This window comes from Triturus cristatus, chromosome 7 (assembly GCF_964204655.1).
Source record: "Triturus cristatus chromosome 7, aTriCri1.1, whole genome shotgun sequence".
Lineage (NCBI taxonomy): Eukaryota > Metazoa > Chordata > Amphibia > Caudata > Salamandridae > Triturus > Triturus cristatus.
This window is the reverse complement of record NC_140590.1, coordinates 1,360,345,495-1,360,370,260: the sequence shown is the minus strand read 5'-3', so window position 1 is coordinate 1,360,370,260 and position 24,766 is coordinate 1,360,345,495. Positions and strand designations below refer to the sequence as shown.

General features: G+C 43.9%; 1 protein-coding gene across 4 annotated transcripts in view; it reads left to right on the top strand.

Annotated features, from left to right (window-relative positions):
- Nucleotides 1-24,766, top strand: part of LOC146812060 (protein MTSS 1-like) — a 509,468-nt gene that overhangs the window by 389,211 nt on the left and 95,491 nt on the right. For all 4 annotated transcript variants that reach the window (XM_085619068.1, XM_085619067.1, XM_085619069.1 and 1 more), the window contains exon 10: nucleotides 620-734. In XM_085619068.1, the coding sequence (XP_085475194.1) occupies nucleotides 620-734 (115 nt within the window). The remainder of the gene's footprint in view (nucleotides 1-619; nucleotides 735-24,766) is intronic.

The following is a 24,766-nucleotide window of genomic DNA, read 5'->3' as shown; positions in this document are numbered from 1 at the left end:
ACTGTTAACAAAACCTATTGATAGATGGCAGCCATGAATGCATGGTAGCCATCTTTTAAGGTGTTTTTTAAAAAGCAAATCTGTCTAAGAAACCCTGAGCACAGCCATTAGGTTCCCAGCTTTCTTTCAGAGAAATTCACCAAATATGCAAATATGTACTACCTAGGTTTCTCGGATCCGGGTCTAAATCTTTACTTCTCAACCCGCGTTACAAATAATCCCGCTTGGGTGGCAAAGCTTTCTCCTATCTAGCCCCCTACTATTGGAACCAACTTCCGATCCATTTGCGCCACTGCCCAGATTATCTGAAGTTTAGAAGGCTGCTTAAAACCTCTCTGTTCTGATTTGTGTGTTCTCTTGGATAGCGGCAGCAATCCGGAGCGCGGAGATACCCCGCTGGGGTGATTCAGGCGCTTTAAAGAATAAATAAATACATAAAATAAATAGGTTTGCACCCTGTGTCAAGAGCAAGACCTGTAGGCTGTGCTAGCGCTTATTTAATAATATTATTTAATAATATTAGCCTTTTGAATTATTAGATTGTTAGACATTTTGAGGTGTGGATTCAGTCTTTTTCTTATATACACAATGTCTTATTTCCCTCTGTTTCTTTTGACAGCAATTACCAGCATACCTCAATGAGGCATGTTCCATCAATGGACTCCATCTCCAGCTCCCTTGAAGGACTTCATATGAAATCATCTTCCTCGTCAATAACAGATAGTATCTACCAGGTATGGAGGTGCAGAGTGCCATTACTTAATGTAGATAATTTTATTTAAGGCATAAATATACAGACCAATAACATTAACTCATTATGGTTGTTTATTCTGCACTTGTAAAGAAAGGCAATAGCCATAATGAAAGAAAGTAATACTAGCATGATCATTCTGTTGCTAATATTGCTGCACTAGATACACAGATATGTAGCCTGAAGAACATTTTGAGAAAACATCATACAGGCACACATAAAATAAGTGCATGATGTGCATGAATTACTACACACATACTAATTTCTCATAGATAGATATAATTTTTTGAAAGGCAGCAACATGAATCTCCTCGATACTGGGCTGCCATGCACAAGCATTTAAAGAGCCTGTCAAAAAGTCTCCCAACCAGCCATACCGTTTAAACTATATCAAACCTGTTTGCACAAACAAAATACCATATTGCAAAATGTACAACCCCTGATATTTCCTATATACTAATTAGATATGACTGAAAGTAAGTTTTGAAACACAAAGCATGAAATGCCAACAAGCTGTGCACAAAGTACTACCAGACAGTGAGATGTAAAAATTATGATGTACTATAACACCTCTTGAGCATAATAGCACAATAATAAAACATGTCTTTAATATTGAGCTCTTTAAAAAAGGATTATTATTCTAAACCAAAAAAAGTTTCTACACTTACAATTTTAATTCATTGTCACTTCAGATACCAAGATGTTTGCATTACTAAAAGATAGAGGGCTGGCTTTGGGGGGCTTATTTTTATGTATCTTGACCATTCATTCACAAGTTTAGCATGGTTCCATAACCAGGAAGGCTCAAGAGATAAAAAGTTTGAAAAAATGCACAATTTTTACCGGATGAGGGCAATTTCTACCGATTGGCCATTGCAGTATAAGTTGATGCTGATCTGGTTTGTGGTAATGGAAAATCTTTCACGGGTACAGGAAGGTATGTTTTTGTGATGCAGCTACTAATGTAGCAAAAATGTTTATCAGGACAGGAGTGAAAAGTGAGGGCTTGTTGGCACTGACCTATCTCGAGCCTTGGTGCAATGCTAGTACAAAAGCCGGTATCAATTTCTATAGTGTGAGAACCATGAGCATGCATGGTGTGAGGTTGGGAGTGCTCAGGGGTAATTCTCAGGCTTCCTTTCAGAAAGTTAGTGTTCGAGGCATATGAGCTGCAGATTACACACTTTTGCATAGATCGCCATCTGGTGTTGGGTCCGGATGTTTGCACTTGTTTTTGTCCTGGAAAGTCTTTGGAAGTCACAAGGTATGTGACTCCTCTTAAGGATCATAGTGCGCATGGACATCGGCTCCATCCTCAGATTGTTTTTATCCGCCATTGGGTTCGGATGTGTTTCTCGCGCTACAGTTCTGAACCGTTACCGATTCCAGTTTCGACGCGCAATCCTTCACCTTTTCAACGTTATTGTCTCGAACGCTACCCCTAATCGGCGCGCATCTCTAACAATCTTCCATTCCGGTCGTCGAAGCAGGCCTTCGGGCCGACCCGAGCCTTGGCATCTGGCTAATGGAAAGGACGCCATTTAAGAAGTGTCCTCGATTTGGGTCAAAGTTTCCCTACACCGACCTGAATGAGGTGTGTAACCTCTGCCTCTCTCCCGAGCACGAGGCCAGAGACTGTCCCGCTTGTGCCTCCTTCCGCTCGAAGAGGACCATCCGGGATCGACGAGCTCGAAGGACCATGGCTCGCTCGTCGAGTTCGATCCCTGATGACATTTTCCACGAGGGTGTCGATGTGCCAGAGGAGCGGGTCGAAGAAGAGCTCATCAGCACCTCCGAAGCCGATGACTCCGACGTCGAAGAACTCCAGCTCAACGAGTTGTAAGTACAGACGTCGACCCAGACCCACTCCCTACAACAACAAAGGCTTCGGTCACACCTTCGCCTTCGAGCTCAGGTGCACATCGACACACTGCTTCCCATGGCCCGCCCTCGGGCCCGGCACAGAAGCCTACCAAGCCTTCCGGCGGCTCCGGCTCGAGTCTGCCTGCTACCGGTGCCCAAACCCATTCATCCGCACCAAAAAAGAAGCCGCACCCATCCTCGGGGCCGACTGCTATTTCAACCCGGAAGCCTTCGGGACCGAAGACTCCAACTAGTGACTCCCCGGCACCGACAAAACACTCGGAGCCGCCGAAGAAGCCACTCCCTAAAGGTTCGGACTCACGCTCTTCGGTGCCGAAAAAGGCATCAACACTGAAAAAACACAGTATCCGACAAATCGCATGGCTCCAAGCCCAAAACAGCTCCACAGCCAGCGCCCAAAAAGCCCTCGATACCGACACCGAACACCCAAACTTCTTTGGAGGAGCTTTTTCAATCATACCCTCAACAAAAAACTTTAACTAAAGACCCTAAAACCGGTCAATTGACTATCAGTTCCAGGAAAAGAGCACTAGACATGCCTGCACCAGCTCCACCACCTAAAAAGAGGATATAGCCACATCACCTCTTAGGGTACCCTCTCCACCTCCACCACCCCTCCCACCTAGGTCTCCTACTCCATCCCCTCCACCAGTAGATGATGACGACACATATGATGACACAGGGGACGGTGACAACAACATGCCAATGGATGACCCCAGTCCTCCAGGCTCCCCTGACCCATGGGATGACTATAATACGTCTGATGTCCCTAATGTACCACAAGAGGACATCTACCCCTCTAGGCCTTCACCACCAGAAGATACCATGGGGTTTAATCAACTAATACACCGGGCTGCCCAGTACCACGTGGTCGACCTCCATACAGATCCAGTCGAAGATGATTTTTTAATGGACACTTTCGATACCACCCAAAGGTCCACATCCACTTTGCCCATGCTCAAAGGTGTGATCCAACACGCTACAGAAGTATTTAAAGACCCTGTCGGGACTAGAATCATCAATCCTAGAATTGAGAAGAAATACAAAGCTTCCTCTACAGACCCAGCTTACATTAGGGGCCCTGTCCCATTAGACTCCATGGTCGTCTCAAATGCTAGGAGACGGGCTAATTCGCAGACAACAGGTGATGCACCTCCACCAGACAAAGAGTCTAAACTCCTGGACGCCTCTGGCAAAAGAACAGCGTCCCAGGCAGCTAATATTTGGCGCATCGCAAATACTCAAGCCCTGTTAGCCAGATACAATAGGGCTCACTATGATGAGTTAGAGTCCCTGCTCCAACACCTCCTGGACAAATACAAACATAAGGCCAACGACCTAATACAAGAGGGTTAAGTTATCACCAACACCTCTATTCGGTGTGCTCTTGATGTAGCAGACACCGCGTCCAGAGCAGTGAACACAAGCGTCCTTCTTCGTAGGCACGCGTGGCTACGCATTTCCGGGTTTAAACCTGAGGTGCAAAGCTCTATACTAAATCAACCATTCAACCAGCAACACCTTTTTGGCCCTAATGTTGATGCGTCCCTTGAGAAGATGAAAAAGGAAACAGATACAGTCAAATAAATGGGAGCCTTGCAATCGCAAGCTCCCAGACGTTCTTTTCGTCGCTCATCCTACAGGGGCAACTCCAGGGGATACTCGTCTGACACCCCATCCACCTCCTACAAGTCTCCCACCCAATCCACCTTCACCAGAGGTTACCACAGAGAAGGATACCGAGGTAACAATAACAAAGGCAGAGGCAAGACGAACAACACCTGCTCTGCCTCCACCCCTGCCCAGTGACTTCCCTCCGCTTCCCCCGACCATTCCACGCCTGTCGGGGGAAGACTACAGCAGTTCCTTCCTGTCTGGACCAACATCACCAGACAGGTGGGTGCGACAAATAGTGCAATCAGGTTACTGTGTCGAACTTACCTCTACCCCCCCAAACATTCCACCCAAACAGCGTCCAATGTCACCATACCATTTGTCACTCCTCAAACAGGAGGTGATTTACTCGCTACAAAAAAGTGGAATAGAACCAGTTCCCCTGCACCAACAAAACAAGGGAGTTTACTCCCTATATTTTCTCATACCAAAGAAGGATGGCTCTCTGAGACCTATTCTAGACCTCAGACCACTAAACAGGTACATACAGTCAGACCACTTCCACATGGTCACACTTCAGCAAGTCTTCCCTCTACTTTCACAGGGCGACTTCCTGGCCACCTTAGATCTCAAGGACGCCTATTTCCATATTCCCATACACGCTGCTCACAGAAAATATCTCAGGTTTGTAGTGGACGGGCAGCACTATCAATTCAAAGTACTCCCTTTCGGAGTCGCAACAGCACCAAGGGTATTCACCAAGTTCGTAGCAGTAGTTGCAGCCCGTCTAAGAAGACAACACATTCACGTCTTCCTATACCTCGACGACTGGCTCATAAAAGCAGTACAACCAGTGTGTTCGTCACATTCACACGACTATCCAATTACTCCACGACCTGGGGTTCACAGTAAACCACACCAAGTCTCATCTGCAACCCTCTCACACACAACAATACCCCGGCGCCACAATAAACGCCTCAAAAGCGTTAGCCTATCCCAGTCCACCAAGGATAGCAAGCATTCTCGCTCTCCTACCCAAATTTCAGCCGCATCACTCTCTCCCAGCTCGAGTGTTCATGCAGCTCATAGGGATGATGGCCTCTTGCATTTTCATAGTGCCAAACGCAAGACTCCAGATGCGTCCCATACAAGAGTGCTTAGCACGACAATGGAACCAGTCTCAAGGTCAGCTAACAGATCTGGTGTTGGGCGACGGTCGCACCCACCGCTCTCTGCAATGGTGGAACACCAAAAACCTTTCCAAAGGGCGACTGTTGCTAGAACCAGTTCCTCAGATTGTCATGACAACGGGCGCATCGCTCTCCGGCTGGGGAGCTCACCTATTACATCACACCATACAAGGCAAGTGGACACCCCAAAAGTTATTCCACATCAATTACCTGGAATTACTGGCCATAATCCTAGCCTTAAAAGCATTCCAGAAACAAATATCGGGAAAGGCTGTCTTAGTCCGCACGGACAACATGACAGCCATGTACTACATCCAAAAACAAGGCGGGTCACACTCTCTGCAGCTCTCCCAGCTAGCACAAAACATATGGAGGTGGGCTATACCTCAGAAAATATTTCTCCTAGCCCTACACGTCCCAGGAGCCGAAAACACCATAGCAGATATGTTAAGTCGTCAAACACAACAGATTCATGAGTAGGAACTCCATCCACAAGTTCTCCAACCATACTTTCAGATATGGGGGCAACCACAGATAGACCTTTTCGCCACCCACGAAAACACCAAATGCCCAAGCTTCGCCGCCAGATACCCACACCCATTATCCAAAGGCAATGCGCGATATGGATGAACTGGTCAGGCAGATTTGTGTACGCCTTTCCGCCTCTCCCACTCATACCACTGGTGGGGCGCAAACTACAGCAACACTCACTGACTCTCATTCTAGTTGCGCCAACTTGGGCCAGACAGCCGTGGTACACCACATTGTTGGAACTGTCAATAGTCCCGCACCAAAGATTACACCTCTCACCACACCTCTTAACCCAGAACTGTGGAGAGATCAGACACCCAGACCCAGCTCAGCTGAACCTTGCGATCTGGCTCCTGAAATCTTAGAATTCGGTTACCTTAACCTTCCTCCTGACTGTATGAATGTTATTAAGGAGGCTAGACGCCCTACCACTAGAGCCTGCTATGCAGCCAAGTGGAAACGATTTGTGATATATTGCCACAACAATACCGTCAATCGCCTAGATGTGTCTATCCATCACATCGTAACCTACCTACTACACCTACAAAGGTGCAACTTAGCCTACACGTCTATTCGGCCACACCTTGCTGCTATAGCAGCATGCCTACAAAATAGACAACATTTATCGCTATTTAAAGTGCCCGCCATCAAAGCCTTTATGGAAGGCTTCAAAAGGATAATTCCTCCCAGAGTTTCACCCTCACCTCTGTGGAATTTAAATATCGTGCTCACACGACTAATGGGGCCTCCTTTTAAACCTCTACATAAATGTGAGCTACAATTCTTAACATGGAAAGTTGCTTTCCTAGTGGCCATAACTTCTCTAAGAAGAGTTAGTGAACTACAAGCCCTAACTATCCAGGAACCCCTCTTAGAAATGCATCATAATAAGGTGGTTCTCAGCACTAATCCTAAATTCCTTCCTAAAGTCATTTCCCCCTTCCACCTTAATCAATCTGTGGAGTTGCCCGTTTTCTTCTCGCAACCGCACACAGTCGCAGAAAGAGCTCTCCATACTTGAGATGTTAAAAGAGCATTACTCGATTACATTGAGCGAACACAACCTTTTTGGAAAACCAAACAACGTTTTGTTTCTTTCTCACCACCACACCAAGGCAATCCCATATCTAAGTCCGGGATAGCCAGATGGATTGTTAAATGCATACAAATTTGCTACCACAAGCAAAACACACTTTTAACTGTTCCTCCTAGAGCCCACTCTACAAGAAAAATAGGGGCTTCTATGGCATTCTTAGGCAACATTCCATTAGATGATATCTGCAAAGCAGCTACATGGTCTACACCACATACGTTCACTAAACACTACTGTGTAGATGTGCAAACAAAACAACAAGCCAGTGTGGGCCAAGCTGTACTCAAAACCCTATTTCAGACTGCTGTAACAGATAATGGTGGCCGCCGCTAGACGTGGGACTGCTATACAATCTATGCAAAAGTGTGTAATCTGCAGCTCATATGCCTCGAACGGAATATGCTACTTACCAGTATGCATCTGTTCTTGGCATGTAGAGCTGCAGATCTACACACGCGCACCCGCCTCCCCGGCTTCCTTTATGTGCTCCAGTATTATCTTATATAGATACTCTATACAAGGGCATCTTCCTGTTTCTTACAAAGCTCCATCATTTCCCTGCTGGCGAAAAACAATCTGAGGATGGAGCCGATGCCCATGCACACTATGATCCTAAGGAGGAGTCACATACCTGGTGACTTCAAAACACTTTCCAGGACAAAAACAAGTGCAAACATCCGAACCCAACACCAGATGGCGATCTATGCAAAAGTGTGTAGATCTGCAGCTCTACATGCCAAGAACAGATGCATACTGGTAAGTAGCATATTCCTTTCTTTTTCTGCTAACGTTGCCCATGTCATTATATATAACACACAGGTCTTCTTGGACATCTTGACACCATTGCCATACATTTTTCATCGGTTGCCATCTTGAAAGACTTTAATGCTTGGTTGGATGTGTCATCTGGGCTCAAGACTGATTTGCATATGGCCAGGTCTAAACTGGGGTGGCATGGTGGGCAAACAAATGATGGATTTAACCCAGATCTCTTGACTGGGGGTGAATGTTTTGATTTGTTTTGCATTCCGTCCATTAATTGCTTTCTCGCCCTAAGTGCGCCAGGTATGCCCAGACGTGGGTCCTGGGCTCACTGTGCCACTGGAATCAAGCTATCCTGGCTGAAGAGGGGTGAAACCCCGAAACCGGTCCTAGGATGCTTGTTTCCGGTCCAGGGAGGACCTGGCTTGGCAGTTCGGGCTGGACTGTTCCCATGAGGCCCAGGGTCAAGACTGATTTGCATATGGCCATGTCTGAACTGGGGTGGCGTGGTGAGCAAAATAACAATGGATTAAACCCAGATCTGTGACTGGGGGTGAATGTTTTGGCAATGTGCAATATTCCGTCCATCATCGTGTGTGTTTTGCTGGATGTGTCATCTGGCCATATTATATTGGCAAGAGCCTTATTAAAGATACCCACAGCGCTACACATTTAAAAGGTCATGGTTGGCTAGGAATATTTTCACCAAAACAAGAATACCTCCATTATTATCAATTGGCGCATTCGGTCAGATCTCTCCTACCTTTATTTTTTGCTTTCCTATCCTGATTCCTTGGCTGAAGATGCTCGAGTTTGTGTTCCTATTTCAAAAAGGGCATTTTGATGTTGGTGTAGCTAACTTAAGGCTCCTTTTGATCCCATTTAACATCAAAACCTCTGTTGTAATAATTCTCACCCTTGCACCTCTGCGCTTGAAGATCTGATGAGATAAATTTTATCTTATCCAATTAGAGTTCATTCTCCTAAAACAGACTTATTCACAACAAAACTTGCTTCCTTTAAGCAGAAAACTAGATGCATGAAGACCAAGTAGGGGAAAAAGAGGTGTCCACTTGTTGAGGGAAGCAATATTGTGTTGATTTAATAGAATGCCTGCAAAATCTGAGGACATAGAAATTGGTAAGGTTCCGACCAGACCTGAGCAGTTGACCACTCACTCAGAGTTCTGTTAAATTCCTCTCTAACTTTTCCTTTCTTGAAAAGGTTAATACTCTATTGGTGAATCTAAATCGTATGTACTCACTCAGAGACCCTGCAGTGGGATGGGCTCTTAAACAAAATTGAATATCTTCCTCTCCTACTGTTCTCCATCATGTCAACCTCTCCATCTGAAGGTCTAGTTACCCAGCTCCCTGAAGGAAAGCTCACATTCATTACATCCTCATTATAAAACCCATTCTCTCACTCCAAGACCCTGGCAACATCCAGCCTATCACTGCTCTGCTGGTGGGGGTCAGTGCACTGGGGAAAAGTAGCTGTTCAACAATTACAATAGTTCACAGACTCTCTCCATAATGTACTCTATTTAATCTAAGAATGATTGTGCTATGGTAAAGAAACAGCCTTACTTTGCAAAAAATAACAGTGTGTGTATATATATATATATATATATATATATATATATATATATATATATATATATATATATATATATATATTCATAAATGAGGAAGATTCTTCCACGGTTCTGGAGCAGATGATACATTAAAATGGTTTGATCAATAGATTATAGCGGGTCAAAGCGTGTTCTTAACTTTCTAAGATTTGGAGATCTGATTTTGCAGCCCCATGCGGTTCCTCTTTATCGCCAAGTGTTAATATACGTACTTGTGCTCACTTTGTGATCCCTAGAAATGGTTCCAGATGTCGGTTCTATCCTACATCTCGGATACCCAAAATTATATCAGGTTTCCCCCCAATCATCTGCCTGAAAGAGAGCTACAGCAGTTGGTTTTTTCGGTTATCCATATAGGGAGGAATTTTAGTTTTCCTCCAGTTGAACAACGCTAAAACAGAGGCCTTATTTTTGGTACCAATGGGAGGCCATCCCTTCAGAGTTTAAGAACTTAGGAGTAGTGTCTGTTGCTTGAATATCGTTGGGACCCATGTTAGTAGCGTGTGACACAAAAAGAAATGGTGGTATTGTTATAGGATGCCGGCACCCACTGGGTATGTTCACTAAGTATAATTTGTCCTATCTCTATTAGTACGGTGCTAAAAGGTGGAGAGAACCACCTACCTCCCCAAATCCTGCGGCCCAAGCTACACCTCTAGTACTTTCAAATCCCTAGCACACGTAAAGTTCAATTTACATAGAAAATGACAGCAGTAGCAATAGTATGTCACCACAAGTATATACACAGATCATAGTAGTGTCTTCATTCTTTTATTCTTGTTTGTGGAATCTTCATATGCAGTTTTGTAAGCCAGATTGACAGCCAACACGTGTTTCATCGCCTCAGTTTATATATACATGCAACTTTTTCAAGGCTTCACTGTCTTCCATTAGACTTATTATCGTGTGGTGATAATTCCAACCCACATAGTCCACCGGAGTAGGGAAATAAGTCTAACTGATCTGGCTTACAAAATGCATATGAAGATTCCACAAACAAGAATAAAAGAATGAAGACACTACTCTACTATGATCTGTGTACATGTTAGTAGCGTGATCAAAACTCTTTTACAGCGGAAAAAAAATTGAACCTATCCTTCCCCTTCTCTCTCAGAAGAAACGTGCCATACTGCCTACCAATAGTAGTAGATGCAGTACTAAACCCATGGTTGAACCAGTGCAATGCTATTTACTGTGGCCTTTCTAACACCCTTTATGCCCTGCTCCAAAGCCTACAGAGTATGGCATAGAGGCCTTTACAGAACTAACCAAAAAAGTTCATATTTTGGTTGAATTTAAGGAAGTCCACTGGCAGCTTGTCCCCAGTGCTTACATTATATGTAAATCATGTTAAATGTTTAAATCTGCTATCTCTAAGTTACCTTGCAGCTAAGATCACTCATTACAGTAGTAGCCTGGACCTTTGCAGCAAAAAATAAGACTTGTTGAAGGCTCAAAAATGTAAACTTTCTTTGGAGTGGATGCTATATTTTGTCACAATTCCCCTTGATTTGGAGTTTATTACCTCAACATAAGGGCCTCCACCTCACTTTTACGTTTCAGGAAATAGCCAAGAACTTACTTGTTTGCCTAGGCAGCTTAATTAAGACTGGCTCCTTGAAACCTTAATGAGTTGTGTATGCTTTATAAATGCAGTCAGCTAGTGAGAGCAAGGAGTCTTACTTAGGCTTGGAATGGCAGAGCAGCAGGGCATTAAAATAATTTGTTGCTTTATGTGGCAGTTAATTGAAGTCTCTTTGTAAGATACAGGCACCTTAGGTGGGTGTTCGTTCTATGCCCTTGAAGGCGAAATGAAATTGAGGAGTAAAACGGCATTGGAGTGTAATGGCAACGTATGAAACAAGGGAGAACTTCATGGTGATTTGTTAGCTTGGGTGCTCTTTGCACTTTTTTGATGGAGGGAGGGCTGTTTTTAAGTCGAGCCTCAAAAGCGCTTGCTCTGTCTGACCTGTTGTATCTCTTCTATGGGCATTTGGCATTCCCACTGAATGCCATTGGTTGTTATCTGTGTCGTTTAGAAATGCTGGCATGTTATTGGTGCATTTGTTTAAATGCCCCTCCTTTATGTGCTGAGCTCCCTCCCCGGCAATTTCATGAAGAGAACGTTCTGTTTGGCCATCACACTGTATAACGTATGATCGCCCTCTTCCCTCCTCCCTTCTAGGCATTGCAAGACATGCTGAAGGAGGCAGTGCTTGTTTTTTTCTTTTCTTTTTTATACAGTAGAGACAGATGTGTATACAGTAGCTTGTTGCAGATGACCACAACGATGTTAAGCGGTCTTACCCCCCAATTTTTTGTAATTTTTTTTTTGCAGAGCCCATATAGTTTTCCAGTACATTGAAGTGAATGGCAAAAACGTTCAAGAAAAGCTTAGAAATGTTAGTTTGTACTGCAGATCAGGGAGAAAGAGTGCATGTTAATGAATGCTCTGTTCGAAGGTAGGTAAGACGATTTTGGGTTTATTTATAGAGCAGTTGATGGGGAAAAGGGAATACAAGTAAGGATTTGCATGAGGAAGCTATGAAATGTCTAGACATACATTTTGGGAAAAGTATGAATTCACTTAAAGAAATGTATACGTTTTCTACTAGACTTCAAATTTGCGTGAACAAATTTGCCTTTCTGTGTACAGTTTCGAGGAAGGTGACTGATTTAAGCCACATAGCAGCTGTTCATAGTCAATTAATTATACAGTGCTATACGTGAAAGCAAGAAGCTGTAGTACAGCAAAAGTATGAAATGTACTATTAGTAAATTAACTGAAGAGCCAATGCCTTATATGGTTGATATGGCAATAAGGAAAAAGAAATTTGGAAGCGTTGTGTGTGTTAAAAATAACGAAGCCGTGAAAAAAGGAGAACTGGTGTCAAGAATGGTAAAGCTTAAATGTGACAAATGAAGGTTGTAAAAGGGATGGCAGACTATCAGAAGATAGATGAGTTTGTATTGAGTATTGGGAACGAGTAAGAGCTGTGGGGGAGGGAGTGTTTGTATGGAGAAACCGTATTGTGAGGTGGTAGCGTGTGGTGAAGTTGTGAGGCTTGGATTTCTTAAAGTTCTGTGTTAGTACGGTCATAATCAATGTTTAGTAAAATTGTTGAAAGAAAACATACTTAACAAAAGTAAACTTTAAATAAATGGCAGCAATGGATGCAGAGTTTTTTTTAAAAAAGGAGTCCTGTCCTGATTTTGAGGTGATCTTGCAAATGGTGCAAGTATTTAAGAGATGTTGATACAATATGAAGTGTAAAGGCAAAGTAGTTTGGGAGATTAGCTGCATGAAATCATAATCTAGAATTCTGCCATTCATGTGAAAATGTCGAAGGTGCCGGCTTCACTAGACTACAACTGAAAGGGATGCTTCTGAAGGTGGTGAAATGAGTTCAGTAGAACATATTGGCTATCCACTGTGGTGATCACCTGCAGTCCATGCCAATAAAATGTTTTATATGTACTTCAGAAGTCGGAACAAGTGACTTTTTGTGGGTTAGATTTTCCTATTCAACCTTTGAGATGCAATTGATGATGGAAATGTGCACAGAAAGTACTTCATTAAAATAAATTTGAAATCTGCTTTACTTCAGATTCATTTTCAGATTCACCACCTAAGAATTTTTTTAATTTTGCAGAGTTGTCAGTTGGGCTATCTTCATTGGACTCTGTCTCCTAGAGAAAAATGCCCGATTTGTTTAAGGGGCATGATAACAATGTCTGGTTGAAATAAGCCACTCGGTATCGTGGTAAGTCCTCAAAGGTTTATTTAGTTTACAGAAAACACTCCACCCGTGACATGAGCGCCCGCTCACATAGACGTCCAGACGGCAACTGACCTAACACCATCGGAACGCCCGTGAGCCGAACGCCATGCCCCGAGCCGTATTCAAAAGTACACTTAATACATTATCCACATCACCTAGCAGCATCGCGCGCCTAACACTCTACCCGGCGCGCGATACTGAAAGTCCCATACTACATCACCTTCCCCCTTTTACAAAACAAAGAAAGTAAAACATACAAAAACTAAATCTCTACAGTACAAATAACATTTCAAACATCCTATTTTCCCTTTTTTTTCAAAACAAAAAAAAACTTGGCAACTCATATCTAACACACATATTATTTAACAAAATCCATAAGTCTCCTGGGAATCCTAGAAACGCGACCCCTAGAAGTATGGACACTGCTCATGCCCCCATAAGACTGCGTTGAACTCTTATAGCCACTAGAGCGCAAATCCTGCCCAATGGACCCCGAAGCCGTGTCGTGAGAATTATGAACAACATCAGACGAGGCACATGCACCAGACTGGGGCTTACCCGGCTCTAACCAATGCTCCCAATGGAGCCCATCACCCTCGTTATCCTGTCTCTTCAACAAGATATTGGCTTGTACATCAGAAATTTTTACGAGCTGCCTTTTGTTCCACCACCCTTTATTTCCCACAAAAGCGGCCCCCTTACTTACATTGCACACTCTTTCAGGTCTCAAAAACTTTGATTCCCCTTTCCTCACTCTAGTTGGTTTCCTGATCAGGACCCAATCTCCCACAACTACGTCTTCCGCTATAGGGTGTTCCCTTTTTTCAAAATTTTCCTTCATCAGTAACTGCTTAGAGTAAACCCTCTTTGCAACCTCCTCAATATCTATTCTTTTTTCAACAGACCTTTCCTTTAACCAAGACGGAAACAGAGACGTGTGAGCTTCTCTACCCCTTAACAACGAAAAAGGTGAAACTCCGGTCGTACAATGAGGAGAGGTATTATAGCTCCATAATTTTTCCACTAAAAATGCATTAACATCCAACCCTGCCGCCAAAGCAGTCTGAATGCCCTCTTTCACAATCTTATTCCCCCTTTCAACCAATCCGTTGGAAGTTGGGGAATACAGTGCCACCCTAAGATGTTTCACATCAAGCTGTTTCAAAAATTCACACATTTTTTCCGACACAAAATGTGTACCATTATCAGTGACAATAACCTTTGGGGCACCCTCGATTGAAAAAATGTCCCTTAAAAACGTCAAAGTTGACTCCGTATCAGGAGACTCAATGAAACTATAGTACATCCATTTCGAAAAATAATCCACTGCCAATAAAATGAATTTTTTATCCTGATTAAGCACAGAATAGGGCCCAGAAAAATCCAGACCAATTTTTTCCCAAGGAGCACCCGGGAATTCAGTAGGATGGAGCGGGGTTTTCAACGTACGCCAATGTTTATCTGACAATAAGCACTCAGGGCAGTTGTCAATAGCAGATTTCACCTGTGCGTCAATAGCAGGCCACCAATAATGCTGCTTAATCTTCATAGCAGTTTTAGTGGACCCTAAATGACCAGCGTGGGCATTATTAATAATCGTAGGACGCAAGCCACACGGAGGGACAAACTTGTCCCCCCGCAGAACAACCCCGTTTTCAACTGACAATTCACTTGCCACCTGGGCGAAAACCCTAAGATCTCCGGCTAGATTTCTTGAGTCAGGCCATGTACTAGATGAATACTCAACCACCTTCCTAAGGGTTGCATCCGAGTCACACGCGTCTTTCCACGCACTCTCAGACAAAACCGAATCACACACCTGAATCGCATCCACCACCGCCACACATTCCACATCATCCAACATAACATCATCTACATCGTCCTTCTCCATAGACAGCCTAGACAAACAGTCCGCTCTAAAATTCTTCCCACCTGGAATATGTCTAACCGAAAAATTAAATTCTTGGACTTTGGAAACTAACCGCATCAACCTAGCTGACATGCTGGACGAATTGATATTGTTAAAAATATACACCAAAGGCTTATGGTCCGTAATCAATTCAAACTTCCGTCCCCAAATATACATTCTGAACTTATGAATGGCCCACGCACACGCAAGCGCTTCCCTCTCAATCGTGCTGTACAACCTTTCGCACTGTTTCAACGACCGGGAAGCAAATGCCACAGTCTGTTCATGTCCGTTTACCCTCTGACTCAACACCGCTCCTAACCCGGACATACTGGCATCTACGGTTATAAGGGACACGCAATCGTCCCTAAAGGCAAACAAAGCCTGAGCAGATACAATCAGCTTTTTAACATTTTTAAACGCCGATTCCAAGTCATCGTTCCATTTGAAACTGCGTCCCTTTTTAAGCAACTCACGCATTGGCTCAACCGACTGCGCGTAATTAGGCACAAACCTAGCATAGTATTCTGCCAACCCCAGAAATGAACGCAAAGCGTCCTTGTCGCTTGGAGCTCTAGCTTCCTCTATCGCTCTAATCACAGAGAACTTGGGTTTAATTCCATTCTCAGATACTAAGTGTCCTAAATATTCCACCTCTTGTACTGCGAACTTGCATTTGTCTGCCCTTACAGTCATTTCCCTGGACTCAAGAACGGTCAGGACTTCCCTCAATATTTTATCGTGTTCTACGCGAGACCTGGCATAAATTAAAATATCATCCAAGTACGCCTGGACCCCCACAATCCCCCCGAACAGGGTATCCATTAACTTTTGAAACACGCTCCCTGCAGATGCCAATCCAAACGGAAGCCGAAGAAACTTATACGCCCCAAATGGTGTCACAAAGGTGGTAAGCTCTTGAGATTCCTCTGACAATGGCACTTGGTGGTACGCAGATCTAAGATCGATTAATGAAAACCACTTTGCGCCACCTAGATTCGCTAGTAACTCATGAATTCTGGGCAGTGGGTGGCAGTCCACCACAATATTTTTATTGAGGGTGCGCAAGTCAGCGCAAAGCCTAATCTCGCCCGATTTTTTCCGAGCGACCACGATGGGAGCCACCCACTGAGAAGAATCCGTAGGAGTTATAATATTCTGCTCACATAAGTTTTTCAGCATAAGTTTAAGGTCCTCACGAACGCTCATAGGAACCGAGCGAACCTTGTGAGAAACGGGTTGTGCCCCCGGAACAAGCTTAATGTGGTGCACCACCCCCTTAACTTTCCCAACTACCTCTCTAAAAACCAGTTTAAATTCCTTGAGCAACTCTTGTACCTCATTGTTACAATCAGTCTCTATCATCTTGATATCCGACATGGGCATCTTTCCCACTTTAATCGGGTTCTCATCACCCGGAACCAAATACAACCCCATTCGGGCTAAATCCTTCCACCCGATTAGGTTCTTGCCCTTTATTGCCACATAAATTTTTGTGATGGTTTCTCTACCTAGACATTTTACCATGCCCGTGAAATACCCCAACATATCTATGTCCTTTTCCCCGAAGGCTTTGGGGTGTACATCAGATACAAGTAGTTCTTTGTTCTTCCAACATTCATAAAAAGTTGTGTCTCTCAAAGTTGTTATGGGCGACCCTGAATCCGCCATAACCTGTAAAGAAACATTATCAATGTCCGCTGAACATAACGGACCTTTTATACAACACGTTCCACATTCTAAAGTTACAATAACATTGTTTAACGAACTTGTACACTCATCAACTTCAGACTGTAAGTACCGAATGCTCATTGGCTTCTTAACGTTTCTGCAAACCCCTTGAAAATGGCCCACTTTTTTGCAAATTACACAACGCCTTGAAATTGCTGGACATCCTGGAAAATTACCGATGTGATTTCTAGATCCACACCTGTAACAAAATATGTTTTGTTTTTTCTGTACAAATTTTGCTCCCTTAGGCTTAACATTAACTAACGCTAAAGAACTTTCTTGATCAGGTTCAATCGAGTCCATAGCGTTAATACCTGGTTTTGCGTCAGCTTGCATAACCTTACTTGTGATTGTTGACCGCTCAATGCTAAGAGCCAGCTCAATAACCTCAGACAAAGGAGGATTTTTACAACTCCAAATCCTTTGTCTAATTTTATAAGATACGCAATTAAAAACAAATTGATCTCTAATATAATCATCGGAAAGGGGACCAAAACCACAGGTGGTAGCCAAGACTCTAAGAGCGGAGACGTACTCCTCCACCTTTTCTTCCTCCTTTTGCTTACGAGCATAAAAGTTATGCCGCTCCAACATAATATTAGGCTCGTCATCAAATTGCTTTTTGAGTCTAGCGACAGCCTCCACATACACATTCCATCGGTTATCCCCAGACTGAGCGGCTGGTGGAGGAATAGGAACAATACTATGGAAAATTCTCTGTGCCGCTTGACCCAGGCAACCAAAAAGAATAGCGAACTTTCGTGCGGGAGAATAACTGTCAGCATCTATGGCCACCAAATGGTTCTCGAACAGTCTAAACCATTCCAACCAGATGATGGGTGGGCTACCAGGTTTGCTTAGAAAAGGTGGTGGTTGAGTAAAACTGAGGTTACTTTGTTGGTTGCTTGTAGCCATTCTTTCCCTTTTTTTTTTTAAACTTTAAAAATAAATAAATGAATAAATGCCAAGAAAAATAAATTTATGCCTCTCCAATATCCTCAAGCACGTTGAAAAATAAAATAGTACAGTCTCCTTGAATGTATGGTGGATTTAAAGCAAAATCCCCAGTTATGACGTGTGTATCGTCGAATCCGACACACACACAGGCAGTAAATGGCCGGTTTCCCCTTTTGTACCGGCGGAGTTGCAACTTTTCGATCCCAATCCAAAATGGCGTCGCGCTAATCACGCGCTGACGTCACCCAGAGGGTATGAAGTCCGGCGAAAAGCTATGCGCATGCGTGGAGACTTCGATACTCCCACTTCGTCATGCGCGAGGAGCGCTCAAACACTTTACCTCCTCTGAAAGCCAGAACCTCCGTATGCCTGCACCTCACCACAGGAATCCTTGAAGAAACGGCAATGTCGAAGGAACAGCAGACGTCGAAATCAAGTGATGGACGAGGTTTCAACGTTCCTCCAACTTCCGAAGTCGTGTTGACTTTCATGAAACGCCCTCAAAGTCTGCGTGGTCCGACGGGTGGAGCAAATCCCAATCGTCGCCAGATGAAATAAGCCACTCGGTATCGTGGTAAGTCCTCAAAGGTTTATTTAGTTTACAGAAAACACTCCACCCGTGACATGAGCGCCCGCTCACATAGACGTCCAGACGGCAACTGACCTAACACCATCGGAACGCCCGTGAGCCGAACGCCATGCCCCGAGCCGTATTCAAAAGTACACTTAATACATTATCCACATCACCTAGCAGCATCGCGCGCCTAACACTCTACCCGGCGCGCGATACTGAAAGTCCCATACTACACTGGTTTTTAGATGGCATTTCATTTTTGGGTAAATGCATAACAAAGACTGCTAACGTTTGTTTAGCATGTTATGCAGTGTGGGTCTAACTCTTCAAAAGGCGAAATTTATATTGCAAGAAATTCATTGTTTATGTTGAAAGATTCTAAAGAAGGCGCAAATCTGAAATCTTGCTTGGTGGAAGCTTCTTGAGATGGACTTGCATGCAACGATAAAGAACAATTATGCTCTTCTGAGAGTGTTGCAGAATACTATTAGAAGCTTATGGAATCTTTTAGGATGTTGAGTATACTGCTGCATAGGGTAGAAAACTGTAAACCTTTCACAAAGGAATGGAGTTGATCGAGGTTTACATGTGGACGAAAGCTTTTTAGTGGTTGCAGTGCATGTGAGCTTCTATGACGCGGGCTGTGCTCTCACTGTAATGAGCTACTTGCAAGTGAACTGTGTCTTTTGTTTCACATTTGACGACTTATGCAGGGATACTGAGATTTAGACTAAGTTACCTTTAGTTAGTGCAACTAATTACTTTAGGATGGTATATTTGAGAACATGTTTGTTTTTTGATCAGCTCACAAATCCCTTTTCATATGTTTTAGACCCCAGGAACCTAATAAAGGCTCATCATACGTTGCATACTTGGTAGCTGGACATTACAGAATAAATGTCAATTAGAATGTGTGCCTGGTTAGATAAACGTTCAACTATTTGTTTGTCTCTCTCGAATGCTGGAAAAGGTTGGTGTATGTACTGGTGGATCTGGATTAATTTGTTTTAAAACGCAAGTGGTTAGAATTTTCAAAAGCTGATGTTGGTGGTATTACAGATCTAGAAATATTTGTCGCAGGTTTGGGCATCAGAAGAAAGGGAAGGTTTGGCAGGTTTTGGGGAAACATTGATGGAAGAACTGTTAATAGTTTCAGGATGATTATCAATAGATGAATAATTTGTAGCTCTTGCGGGGATTGGGACTTGGCAGAAAGTACAAAGAAGTGTTGGACGGAATGCTTGAATTAGCTTGGATTCACTGGTAATCACTTGGGCTGCATCCCAGTCTATCTAGATTTTGCACACCATGCCACCTCAGTTTGGACCCAGCCATATGCAAATAAACGATGGGTTGGAATGCTACCCGAGTGATTGCAAATGGTTAATCAAATTGCAAGCATTCCTTCTATGTGTACTTGATAAAAATAACCTATGTGCAATATCGGGACAATTTAGACCAAAATAAGATTAAAAGCAGTGCTTAATTTGAGCCGGTGGTTTGCGGTGCTCAGTACCGGCACTTAATCATCAACACCGGCGCTTTTCACGAGCAGCAGTTAATTAAGGACACATTTATTTATAGTAGACATGGGTAGATTAAGTGATTTGTCCAGAATCACATGATGTTGAACTGACACCGACACTCAGAGCTGGTTCCCCAGCTCCGATGTCAGCCGCTCTGGCCATTATGTCTCCTCACTTTCATTTGTAGCTTCTGTTTTCAGCGGCGCTAACCGGAGAAATGGGCTGGTGTAAGCAGCCTCCTGACGAGAGCCCCGGCACTTATGTTTTTTGGGGACAAATTAACCACTGATTAAGAGAGGTATATTGGTGCCAATAATGAATGACGACATGGAACAATGAGAACAGCTTAGGGAGGAGATATCAAGTCTGGCCAATGTAAATCTTGCCTATTGGAATACACCTTAGTTACAGTCTAATATCACAGCGAATTAAGATGACGTAGCTAAAGGAGATCTTTACAACAAGTGCCATAAAGCTATTGAGTGACATTTTTGAGAACAAGGTCGTCAGGAGGGGGTTTCCCAGTGAACATGAAATACAATAATGGAATCCAGTTTAAATTACTTTTTTGTCAAGGTCCACAGCTTTAGATAATGCAGAGCATACAAGCTATTAGCCACAGACATGTATTCACCATGGTTTCCATGCTGTTCCATGGTTTGTGCAACATCCTGCTTTAGCAATCTGATTCATAAAAAGCCGAATGAACGAAAAGTGCACTGTGGGAGGATGCACATTTATGTGGAATGTTTGCGTACAACAGTCTTGCTTAGCAACCAGGCTCTGTTATATACCCATGGGCAAGACAAAAATATTTACCTTTTTTGGCATGGTTCGGCGTTCAGTGCTTTTCTTTTAAGGCTCTGAATCGAGTGTTGGCTGCATGGACATGTTTTGATTTTGAAAAAGACAGTGGTTACCTTTGTGTTCAACACCGTGGTATCGGTCTGTTCTTGTCATCCAAATGTTTTGAAGTATTTCCGGTTATGTTTTTCTTATATTGTTCTTAATCCCTAAATTTAGCAATCTCTCCATGCAGCTGCTAGACTCTTGCAATTTAGTTTATCTAGACGTGAATAATCATGACTACCTTTATTGTGAAGCTTCTGAGAAATAAAAGGAAGACGTTTTGGTGGAAACAACTTGCAAATCGAACTATGATGGAGCCGGCATTACTTTTACTATTGTTTGAACTTCATTGCAGGGCTGGCCTCTCAAACTTTTTTCCAAGGATAACCTCCTCTGATATTTTTCCCTCTTCCCTTTTTTTCCTTAGTCCTCTGAAATTTTCAAATGACTGGTCAGCACTGTAGTGAAACAATAAAGTAGGTATTTACTATGGCTTCTAATACTATTAAGTTCCCTACGCCTCCGACTACTAACTACGGAATGCCTTGTTCCCCACTCCACACATTTGTTTAATCTGCAGCTAATTGTACTGTCATCATTTAAAAAAAAAAAAATGTAAGTATTTTTCACCCAACAGAATTAAAGTGGATGTCTCCCCCGCTGTACAAAATTGTGCCTCATAATTGTATCTTTTAAAAAAAAAAAAATTTTACATTTTTTTTTTAAATTAAATTTGTTTATTGGTTTTAATTACAGACATATATACAAGGGTGGACGACATGTTCAGGATACACAACATAACAGCTGGGCATTCATAGATGTACATTACCTTTAAGTAACACTTTCTTGTTCAACACGTCTATTCAACTCCAGTTCAACTGTAGGCGACACACATGGCTCTCCTCTATACTTATTCCATTGCGACCACTTCATATCCTATTTTTTGGGGCACCCCCTCATCTTAAAACCTCAGTTTCTGCAAGAATACATCTGTCCATTTCCCTAGCCCATAGGGTGACGAACGGTGGGTCTGTTCCCTCCCAACCTCTCGCCAGTTCTCGTTTAACCAATGTGTACCCCAGTGTTGTGAATTGCTGTTCAACGTCCGTGAGGTCAGTCGCCTCCCATATGTTTAATATACCCAGTTGTGGCTTCAATACTATTTCTTTCCTTAAAGCAGTCTGCATATGAGTTGACGCTCCCTCCCATAGGGCACGTATCTTTGGCCAACTCCATAACGTATGATAGAATGTGGCCTGTTGTCCGCATCCCCTCACACAGAGATCGTCCGGTCTAGCACCTATTTTCGCCAGAACTATCCCCGTGATGTATGATTGGTGAAGTACCCTAGGCTGGATCAGCCGAAATCTAAGGGTGATGGACGCCTCTTGGGGGGACATGAGAGCCGTCTGCCAGTCTTCATCGTCTATCAGGCCTAAGTCATCCTGCCATCGCTCTCTGAGTTTTGGAAAGGTGTTTGGTAAATTATTACTTAGCTTCTTGTAAGTCAGGGATATTGCCTTTGAGACGAGGGGCCCGTCCAACAAGCGGTCTTCTAGTGGGGACGAGTGTGGTATATCTTTAAGAGACGGAAAGGCTGCCCGTATTTCATGACTGATTTGTAAATATCTGTACTGTTCCCCTTGGGCCAGATGATATTGCCTTTGAAGGTCCCCAAACGTAAGCATGGCTCCCTTCTTCACCAAATCCTTCACCGCGGAGATACCAATGAGGTCCCGTTTATCGAAACCGGGCTGATAACATAACATGCCCAGCTCCTGGGTGTACCATAATGGCGTCGCCTGTGAGAGGACTCCTGCCCATCCCAGTCTAGCGTCGGCTATGCGCCATATATCTAGTGTATGCTGAGTCGGTCCAAAAAATGTCCCCCTATCTTTCCTATCACTGGTGTATAGGGCCCCTAGATATCCGGAACAATCAGTTTGGTAGCGATCCAGAGCATATGATGGGTCGCCAGGTGAGCGATCTATCCAATGGTTTATGGTCACTAGCTGCGCCGCCCAGTAGTAGAGTTGCAGGTCAGGGAGAGCCATGCCTCCATCATACCAGCCTTTTGTCAGTTTCGTCAGTACTATCCTGGGGGCCTTCCCATCCCACAACAGCGTTTGGATTTCACCTTCGATCGCCCTAAAGTACGAGTCTGGGACTCTGTGTGGACAATTTTGGAGTATGTAAAGAAAACGAGGGAGGGCCAGCATCTTAAAGAGCGCAGCCAGCCCCACCAGTGTTAAAGGCAGAGTTCTCCAGTGTTTCACATCTGCTCGTAACCGAGCCAAGGGGTGGGCCAGATTGGATCTGTAGAAACAGATCGGGTCTGATGTGATAAAAACCCCAAGATATCGAAACCCCTCCTCAGCCACCGCCACCGTGCATTCAGCCGGAAGTCGGGGGACTTGTCCCTTCAGCATAAACAGTACCGAATTGTGGCAATTAATCGCATACCCCAAGTATTCGCCGAAATTCGTGAAGATGTCAAGGACTACGCTTATTGATTTATACGGGGAGGCTAAGTATAACAGTATGTCGTCTGCGTATAAGGAGATGCGATCTTCTACTCCGTCCGCCCACCGCAGCCCCCTCACCATCACATCTCTGCGAACCCAGGCCGCAAGGGGCTCCAACAGAAGCAAGAATATCAGCGGAGAGAGCGGGCAGCCTTGCCTAGTACCCCTTCTTAACTGGAATGTTCGGGATGTATAACTGTTAACCCTCACTTGTCCCAGCACATCCGTGTATAGAAGCTTTACCCATACTATGAATTTCGGGCCCAATCTCACCTTTTCCAGGACTTCAAATAGATACGGGCATTCTATAGAATCAAATGCCATCGAGGCGTCCAGGGATAACACCGCCGCATCCTCCTCAATGCAGTTCCTGCGGGCCATCACATTATGTAGACGTCGTATATTGAGGGCCGTATTCCTTCCCGGCATAAAGCCAGATTGGTCTGGATGGATCAATGATGTAATAACCGTCGCCAGCCTATTCGCCAGAACTTTTGCCAGCACTTTTGCCTCCACATTAATCAGTGAAATTGGCCGATAGGAGCCGCATCTATCTGCTGGTTTGCCCTGTTTGTGGATAACCACAATGGTGTCCAGCCTCTGGTCTAATGGTAGCTTACCCATCTCCAGACTTTCTTCATACATAGCTTTTAAGTGTGGCACAGTCAGAGAGGCGGTAGCTTTCAAGAACTCAACTGGTATACCATTAGGCCCCATAGCCTTCCCGGATTTAATCTGCCCTACGGCCTTGCTCATTTCTTCGATCAAGAGGTCTACCTCCAAGGACATCCTTTCTACATCCGTGAGGCTCGGTATAGTACTGTCACGGAGGAGCTGACGGGACTCTTCAGCCGTGTAATGGGACGAGGGGGAGTAGACCCTCTCCAAATGAGCAGCAAATTCCTCAGCTATTTCATACGGATTCTTCACTGTTTCACCCCCCTGAGTCATCAGTGCATGTACCCATCTAGAACCCTGCTCTCGCCTCTCCAGCCACGCCAATGTCCTACCAGCTTTATCACCTAGTTCATAAAGTCTATGTTGGGTGGCATGGTTCTTAGCCATCATGTGTTCTCTGGTTTTGATCTTGTATTCATCTTACTTCATTAAGAGCCTATGGCTCGTCTCTGGTGAGGGATTTTGTGAGTGCTCTCGTTCCAATTCAAGGAGGTCCAACTCAACCTGGGTCAGAAGCTCACGTTTCTTAGCTAGATAGCCCATTTTCAATGACAAAGCTTGCCCCTTCAAAACCACTTTGTAAGCTTCCCAGATTGTTTGTGCAGAATCGACCGAGCCTACATTTTCGGTGAAATAATTTGTTGATCGCTTAAGTAGTGCCTCCCTAATATCTCCTATATGTAAGAGCCACGGGTTGAGAACGATAGTAGTGCGTGCCTGCCTGTCTTTCCCAGTGTGTGTATTCCACCCAGACAGGGGAGTGGTCTGATATAC